We start from the raw sequence: 9,165 nt of genomic DNA, 5'->3' as shown, positions 1-9,165 counted from the left end.
AAGCATCAGTCCAAAAACACTCCTTAGGCTGAACGAAACAAATTGTGTTTTAAACCGCACATGTAAATGTACAGTATGTGTAAATTATAAGGTTTGCACATGTTTATTTGCGTGTACGTTCTTATTAAAGCCACATCCAAAAGTAAGCGGTGCTGTAATTTCGGTAGTTGATTTTTTTTGTGTACATTTCAACACTTCACGTTTCCGTTCCAGCCCGAGTCGATCTCTCCCGAGGAGCGTGTCCAATCTGGAGGGAAGAAGCGTCCCGGCGACGCCCCAGTTGACCCGGAGCGGCCCGATCGGAGTGCACGTCAGGTCTGTTCCACACACACACGGACACACACACATATCTCACACTTTCATTACCTGGTTGACAAAAACCAAATAACTGAATCCAGTCAAATAATAGAATGGGATTCTGTCTAAATATTTAGGCCAAAAATAATCAGGATTATTTTTCATAGTCTTCATTTACTACGTGATTTCATTTGATAATAAGTGGCATCGTAAAAAATGCTAGTATTCTAGTCTAGTCAAGATGGCCACCGCTTCCCCTTATCTCCCATCAAACACTGAACACTAAACATGTTTTAGCAGCTCAACTGCATTTAGGCTTTGTACAAAATTGTTTGAAATCTCCTGTATCTCTGTTTTTTTACAGGTCTGAATCCTCCAGCAGCACTTCAGTATTAAAGCAGCGATCAGATAATCCAGAACTAATCCAAGCGGTGCCTGTTGCATCTCAGGATGTTTTATCCCCAGGACACTTGGGATGCTCGTACAGCGCCCAAACCCGACGCAGCAACAGCTCTGATGCACTGCTGGACCGCTGTGTGGAAGAAGTTCAGTTATCAGGTCCTATGGTCCGAAATGGGTCTCACAAGAGCTCCGAGGCGCTGCTGGACAGCCGTTTGAAACAGGTGAACGGACACACCGAGGTGACCCGCGTCCGCTCTATATCGGGCGGCCGAGGCACGAGCGGCTCAGGCGGAGGTTACAGTGAAGTCCTGCTGGACTACGTGTGGGGGAAGCAGCAGAAGATGCAGCAGATGGCACAGCAGCAGCAGCAGCAACAGCAGCAGCAGCAGCAGCAACAGAGACTGCAGGTTCACAATGGTTTAAAAGCACGAGCTTGGCACGAAGCGCCCTCGATCCCACCTCCGCCTTACGTCAACGGCTTCTCCTCAACTCAGGGCCTGATTCTGGGCTCAGGACCGCCAGCCTACAGCCCACTGATGCTACGGGGAAAACCGGGCGAGCCTCGGCGCGTCAAAGTGAGCCGAACCAAATCCTGCGGCCCGTTTATTCCCGTCCAGCAAGGCTACACCGAGATCCCTGTAGCTAACGGACACAGCGGAATGGGACAGATGCAGCCTCGGCAAAGACCCCCTAACTACAGCGCAGACCTGTCTTCTGCCTCCACCCCCCAGGATGAACCTACGCGCAACCTGCACAAGGCCCTGGCGCTTGAGGGTCTGAGGGACTGGTACCTGCGCAACGCACTGGGGCAGCCGGGGACGACCTGCACCGGGAAAGCCCAGGAGGGGGCGCCGTCTCAGCGCAGACGGACCACAGCCTCGCTGCACCCTTCACATCCACATCCACCGCTTAAACAACAGGCACAGTCTTTTCAGGGAGACACGGCGTACACCCACCTGCCCCAGTCCGCTACGTTCCACGGACATCCGCTACGGTGAGCTGGAGAGAAAGTCCATTAAGTTTAAATACTTAAAGCTATGGTAAAAATGTTGCTATGGTAACCCTTTATGTAACGCAGAAATTTCACACAGTATCATGATTCTCTAAAGTATTTCTATTTTTAGGATTTGTTCATTTAAATAAATGTTATAAATAATAATAATTCATTATCAACAAAACAGATTTAAAATATGTTTATTATATAATTATTTCAAAACAAAAGCAAACTGTTTAAAAAAGGATTATTTATAATTTCAACGATTAAGCCGATAAGGATAAATCCAGCGTCACCTCAGCTGCTTTCAGTCCGTTTGTAATCATTTTAAAAATAAAATAAAATAAAAAGCCAAAAAAATGAGAGAAAAACATATCACGTTATCCATAAAAAGTTTAAAATATGTAAAAACGTATTATAAATATCATGAAATCTAAGCTTTTTTAAAATAAACTTTATCTAAAATATTTTTTAACAGTTGATGTGGCTTTTAGTGAAGGTTTATGAGTAAAAATACTATTTATAATATAATATAATATAATATAATATAATATAATATAATATAATATAATATAATATAATATAATATAATATAATATAATATAATATAATATAATATAATATAATATAATAATCCACAGCCATTTTTTATCAGTCTTAAAATGTCAGCAGTAAAAATGCAATGTTTTACAGAACCTGTATAATCAAAGTCATTGTGTAATCCTTTATTTTTATTTTCATTTATTTTTAAATAAATAAATAAATATGTTTTAAAAAATGTATTTATTTATTTATTTATTTGTTTGTTTGTTTGTTTGTTTGTTTGTTCTTATTTTGAATCATGAAATCTAAACTTTTTGTAAAATAAACTTTATCCAAAATATTTTTTAACAGTTGATGTGGCTTTTAGTGAGGTAAAGATCAGTAAAAATACCATTTTTAATATAATATAACGTAATATTATAATAATAATAATAATAATAATAATCCACAGCAATTTTTTTATCAGTCTTAAAATGTCAGCAGTAAAAATGCAATGTTTTACAGAACCTGTATAACCTGTATAATAATGTAAAGTCATTGTGTAATCCTTTATTTTTATATTTTTATTTATTTTTATTTATTTATTTTTTTGCTGCAGGTCTGCAGATCTGTCTGCGTACCAAGACACCTTTTCATCCAAAATGGAGGACTTGACTTTGAAGGAGACGAATAATGACAGACCCTGTCCAGGCACACTCGTCTAACCGACCCATACACACACACACACACACACACTAACATAAGTGCGTAAACGCACAACAAGAAGAGGCTTGTTTCATAGACAATATGGAGTCGTAACCAGAACCCAGTAGCTCTGATGTAAACACACAATCCTGTTCCTACAGATCACATCGCGGTGTTCAAAAGAACTGAGACGGACATTGAGTCATTCTTCCATTTATTCAGTGCTTTAACATTGCTTTTCCTTTTAAGTACGATCATGGAGAAGACCTAACCCAGGCAACTTTATCAAGGTAGCATGTCATTTTTAAAAACCTGTACGTTTGACGGCTTTGTGGTGTCTGTACGAGCGTCACATCGCGGTATGCTTTGCTGAATATCTCTATTTGTCATCTGGCCAAATCAGTATTAAATTTCAGGTCTTTCTCGATAGACTCAGATTCCCTTACTTAAAAGGGTCAGGAATTTTTCTTTTTAATAAATCTTCACACACAAACACACAAAAAATCCTATGCAAATTAGAATCAAGATATCTAGACGAAAATAGATGAATAGTCTTTAATATATGATTGCTTCATTTTTTTCATACAGAACCATTCAACCAAATTGGATTTCGTAGTATTACACAAAATTTTTCAATCCTGAACTTTTCTAAAGACAAAAAGCGAGGGACGGAGGTGAGCGTGTGGGTTTTTTTGTGTGTTAAGACACACGAGGAGTCGGGAATTTCGTGCGCCGGATGCCGTGTATTAAAAACAATACACACAATGCTGGTGTATGCAAAATCTCTGATGAGAACAGTGTGTGTGTGTGTGTGAGAGAGAGAGAGTAGATTTGACTGTTGCTCATTTGTGTCTCCTTGTTCAGTATTCACACATGCAAATGGCCCTTTACCGAGGTCACTTACTCATCTCCGCTTCAGCTTCTTCTTTCTAATTAGATTCACTGCTAAAAAGAGCTTGAATGAATGGACGAGTCCCAGTTTCTCTCCGCTGTAACGTTATTTATTGAATGCTATATATACACACCTGTATACGAGACTTCCTGGGGCGGCTGGGAAAATAAACCGGGCTAGCAGGGCTACCATGTCATTTTTTTTCTTTCTTTCTTTTTTTTTGACATCAACATCAGATAAATTGCTGTTAATACTGTAAAGTGGCGAAGCGCAACAGCACCCCCGGTGGTCATGAAAACAATTACACAATAGTATGTACCGGCAATGCTGGGGCTGATTTCTTTGTAGCCCACACTGTAGATGCACGCAGACTATTAATACATACATTAGAAGTGATATTGAATCGGATTACGTACTTATTAACGCTATCATCCTTTCTTTCGTACATCATCCAGAATGAAAGGGGTTCAATTTATCTGTCGCTAGCATGAGGAATTAGAGCATGAAAGCCGAAGAGCTTTACGTTCATTACCATCTGCTACGTTCACACATACGACAAGAAGTCATCAGTAGCTGGTCATTCTCTAGTACTGGTTGCCATAGCGATATATCCATAGTATTCTGGTGGTCTAGCGGCAGGATTCCGCGCTCTCTCATTGCACCCGGATTGAATCCCGGGTAGGGATTTAACCTAGCCACTGAAGAGATAACTCTCAGTGCCGGTCCCAAGCCTGGATAGAAGGGGGAGGGGGCTACGTCAGGAAGGGCATCTGGTGTAAAAAACCTGTGCCAAATCGAAACATGCAGACCATAAGATCCGCTGTGGCGACCCCAAACACGGAACAGCCAAAAGAACAACAACAACATACATACATACATAGTATCCAGGGTTCCTGGTGGTCCAAAGGCAGGATCCCATGTGCTTGCTGCCATGGCCTAGGTTTGATTCCTGGGCAGGGAACCAACTCAGCCACTGAGGGGTTAATTAATTAATCCCAAGTAGGGATAAAATGGGAGGGTTGCACCAGGAAGGGCATCCGGTGTAAAATATATGCCAAATCTGCTGTGGTGACCTTGAACAGGGTGGACAACATTTATACGATCCACAGTAATGAAACATTCTGGAGGGAAATTTACATTTTTGGCATACACCCTTATCCAGGGGGACTTACAGTTTATCTCATTTGGTAAGACTGAGCAATTAATGGCCTTGCTCAGGGGTCCATTAATGGCAGCTTGGTGGACATGGGATTCAGACTCACAACCTTCTGATCAGTAGGCCAACACCTTAACCACTAAGCCCCACAGAAGTAGTGTGTGTGTGTGTGTGTGAGCTTTGCTACAGCTTGTGTAGGCACTACTCTCTCAATCCCGTCGCTATTTGCTGTACTGAGTAGCTCCTCACATTGGACACGCCCACATCCCATCTCCAACGTTTCGGTCCCTCATATCTCAGTTCGCTTTGCCGCTATATGTGTGAACGTAGCAATCGTATGTATGTGTGTAATACTTTACCCAGCTCGTTCTTTCTTCTGCTGATGAAAGCTACTGCTCAAACCTTTTCATTATCAATTTATTGGCCACTGGAGACTTACAGCGTGGTTTAATCAAAGCCAGGATGCCAACCATCGTGCCTAGCAGCAATAAGAAGTAAAAAAAAACAAAAAAAAACAAAACACACATTCTATGTATACAGCTTTAGGCTTATGTATGTAAAAACCCACATACAGTGTAGTTCAATTGTCTCAGTCAGATTGTATTTCAGGCTAAGACTGGAAAAAATGTTAAATAAATTAGGATTGCAGGCTAATCCAAAATCAACGTATCACGCTCTGGGTTTTTGATGGTGTTATTACTATTTTATAAACGAACTCAACTATTCAAGCGCATGCGGGTACTCCATCATCAGCTCTACTAACCTCCTGTTCATGCCCTGGTCCTGTTGATTTTATCTCTCCGAACTGAGCCAGTAGTGGTCCTCTTATCTCAGCCTAAATAATACTCCGTGGAAGTAGTTACTCTGTTTTATTGCTGGTTTAACTCACCCTCATTAACTAACCAGCCATCAGAGTTATTTTATTTCTACACCTGTTGCGAAAATTATTCATTTTTTTCTGATTCGGATTTATATATATTCACTTCACAGTACACCATGCTAGTTTGCTAGATAGTACCATCCGGCAACCTAATATGACTGTTGAGAAATACGCTCCCTGAATGCGAGCTCGAGTCGACGAGGGTGTGTTGAAAATAGTAATGGAACGCTCATATCTGCGTCGAAGACATTGCTTACGAATGCTACTACTAAAGCAATCAGGAGCCTCCCTCAGTTTATCTGGGAAACTCAAACCTTGTCACCAAATGCTGCCATGTCTGTCTCAGGACCAAAATCAAAAGCTGCTCCCATTTCCTGTTTTTAAAATCAACAGCACGGCTGAACGGGTAGCGCCGCTAACGAAGCCTCTGAAGCGACACGGTGGATATTTTTTCCAATAAGCCATGAATTCATATACTGAAGCTTTTGAGTGTGTGTGAAGTATTCCGCTGAGGCCATGAGGGACCAAAGTCGGGGTCACAAAACGTATAAGTCAACGAGTCAATATGTCGTGGGAACGTCGTGTTTAGTTATCAGTGTATCTCATGGACTTGGTATTCACTTGTGGTCTCAATTTATTTTTTGCTGTCTTGACATATTGGCATCACTGGCCTCATGGCTATAACTTGTGCCCTCAAGATGCTTCTGTGATCTCAAGATATCATCTTGTGGCCTTAGTTTATTATCACTTGAACCTCTTATTGCTTTGTGTTACATTGGAACCTCGGCATACGAATTTAATTCGAGTTCTTAAGGCGAGTATTTGTATTTTGAAACGAATTTTCCTATAAGAAATAACATAATGCAGATAATCCATTCCCAAAAATATGACCAATATTCCCAATACGAAGCGTATGTAAACTGTACGGCTGCTTACAAAGAACTGACCCAAGCCAAGCATTCCATGTCAAGGCTCCTCACAGGAAGTCGTGCCACCAAGCTTGGGCTAAAAATAGAACAGAGCACCCACACCACCAATCTGTCAACAAAAAAACAACCGAAAAATCACCTAGCTTTTGAACGCATGCCGAAGGCGATGTTGGTATCGTGGGTTGACTCTCAAAACAGCTTTCTCTGACTGAAAAAGAATTGTAAGCTCACTTTGGTTGGCTTCGCTTGGCTTTCCACTGACGCTAACAAGTATAAGTATAAGTATTTCGTATACCGAAAATGCTTCCTATGCCGATGCAAAATTCGTAAAGGAGGGTATTCGTATGCTGAGGTTCCACTGTATACCTTTGGTCTTCGAAATTTCAAATTGTGGCCTTGATATATATTTTTTGGCCCTAATGTGATCTTAATACATTGTTCCTCAACATATTATCTTGTGTTCTCAATATAATACACTAGTGGCCTCAGTGCATTCATTCTTGACTTGAATATATGGTATCTATCCTCCTTTCCAGGATATATTGTGGCCTATATACTATCTCACGACCGCGATATGTTATCTTGTTGCCTCGATATATTATTTTGTGGCCTCAACATGTCTCATGGTCTCAGAGTATTATCTCAATTTAATAATAAAAATAATCATAATAATTTGTGCTCACTACATACTATTTCTCGGCCTGAAGAAAATTATAAATCTTTATTCCCTCAATATATTTTGCATTTTTGCCTCGATATATTATCTCGTGGCCTTCGATATAATGTCACATGACCTCGGTATACTCTCTTGTCACGTTCATTCAAAGCCACACCTTAATAAAAAAAATAATAACCACCATGTCATCTCAGAGGCTCTGTATACTACAGATACAAGACAAAACCTATATATATATATATATACATGGCAAAACAAGTGACCTCTGTGAAGGTCACTGAATGTTTACTTTGCTGACTCCGGTTTACTAAACAGTTTTGTAAGGTCTATTTTCACTCCTACATGCATTGGCTTTGTGATAAAAATCTAAAAAAAATAAAATAAAAATAAAAAACAACTTTATCTTTCACGCAGGAGTATTTTATTTTCAATGGATCCTGACAATTCTTCAGAAATAAATAAATAAATAAATCAGTGTTGTTTGATTTAATTTTATTGGTCTAAAGCATCCCAATTATGTTTTTTTTTTTTTTTTTGTATATTTCCGGTTGTTTTAATTAAACAAAAAAAAAACAAATCAGTACTAAGCAATGTAAATTGTCTACATAAAAACAAATGTAAATATATTGTTGTATAGTAGAGTACCATGGGACTAAAGGCTGTCGTTAAGGAAAGCCGATAATAATTAAAACACCGGTGTAACAAAACTCAGGACACCGAGCAAAGTTCTGTTCCTGGAGAGATATCAGATTTCTAACGTGTTCGGTTCATTTGACCTCTAGTGACCTTTAGTTCCATGGTGTTCTACTACAAGTTTGCAATATTCTTGGAAAAAACAACAACAAACAGCCCAGTAACTATGATGAAATTGTACATAGTTTGTTTTTAATAAATAATAAAGCTTCTTTTTTTTCTTAATATGCAAACAATGTCTGTGTGTGTGTGTGTTTGTGTTATTTTTTCCAGCTAGAGCAGATGTCAGTGTGTTGCAGGGAATCGGTGTGTTTATAGCCTAATAAAGATTGCCAGTGTTTCTTGCATAATGCCACGGACTCATCATAACAAATATATCAGGGGATTTTTAAAAAAATTTTCATGTTCTTTTATTTGAATGCTCTCGATTCACAAATGTTACAGAGAATCCTGATGGCTGTGACATCGGCATAGGACATGACCCCTCAAAGGTATCTCAGAGGTATAATGGAAGTATTAATAAACCATGCTAATCACTAAAAACATTCTAAATATTACTAGTTACTCATATTCAGTGTATTTGGGGATGTGGTACATTAGTGGTTAAGGTGACTGCTGATTACTAGGTTGAGAGTAAAATCCCAAGTCCACCAAGCTGCCAGTTATTAATGATTGACTGGTGCTGATGTGAGTGTATCAGGTGCATCAGTAATACTAGGGTTTATTAAACTGTACACTTTCTGTGCTGAGGAACAAATACCCTATATTGCCAAAAGTTTTGGGACAGCTACCTTTACATGCACATGAATGTAATATGGAGTTGTTACGCCCTTTGCAGCTATAACGGCTTCAACTCTTCTGGGAAGGCTTTCCACAAGGTTTATGGGAATATTTGATCTAGAAGCGCATTTGTGAGGTCAGGCACTGATGTTGGACGAGAAGGTCTGGCTCGCAGTCTCCGCTCTAATTCATCCCAAAGGTGTTCTATCAGGTTGAGGTGCAGGCCAGTGAAGTTCCTC

The 9,165-nt window shown here is 39.7% G+C and overlaps 1 protein-coding gene across 5 annotated transcripts in view; it reads left to right on the top strand.

Annotated features, from left to right (window-relative positions):
* Positions 1–8,279, top strand: part of ccdc120a (coiled-coil domain containing 120a) — a 66,797-nt gene extending 58,518 nt beyond the window's left edge. For all 5 annotated transcript variants that reach the window (XM_058389844.1, XM_058389845.1, XM_058389843.1 and 2 more), the window contains 3 exons: positions 214–315; positions 662–1,693; positions 2,835–8,279. In XM_058389844.1, the coding sequence (XP_058245827.1) occupies positions 214–315; positions 662–1,693; positions 2,835–2,940 (1,240 nt within the window). In that variant the 3' untranslated portion in view covers positions 2,941–8,279. The remainder of the gene's footprint in view (positions 1–213; positions 316–661; positions 1,694–2,834) is intronic.
* The last annotated feature ends 886 nt before the right edge of the window (positions 8,280–9,165 follow it).

Source organism: Hemibagrus wyckioides, linkage group LG05, assembly GCF_019097595.1.
Source record: "Hemibagrus wyckioides isolate EC202008001 linkage group LG05, SWU_Hwy_1.0, whole genome shotgun sequence".
Taxonomy (NCBI): Eukaryota; Metazoa; Chordata; class Actinopteri; order Siluriformes; family Bagridae; genus Hemibagrus; species Hemibagrus wyckioides.
This window is presented reverse-complemented; position numbering and strand designations above follow the sequence as displayed.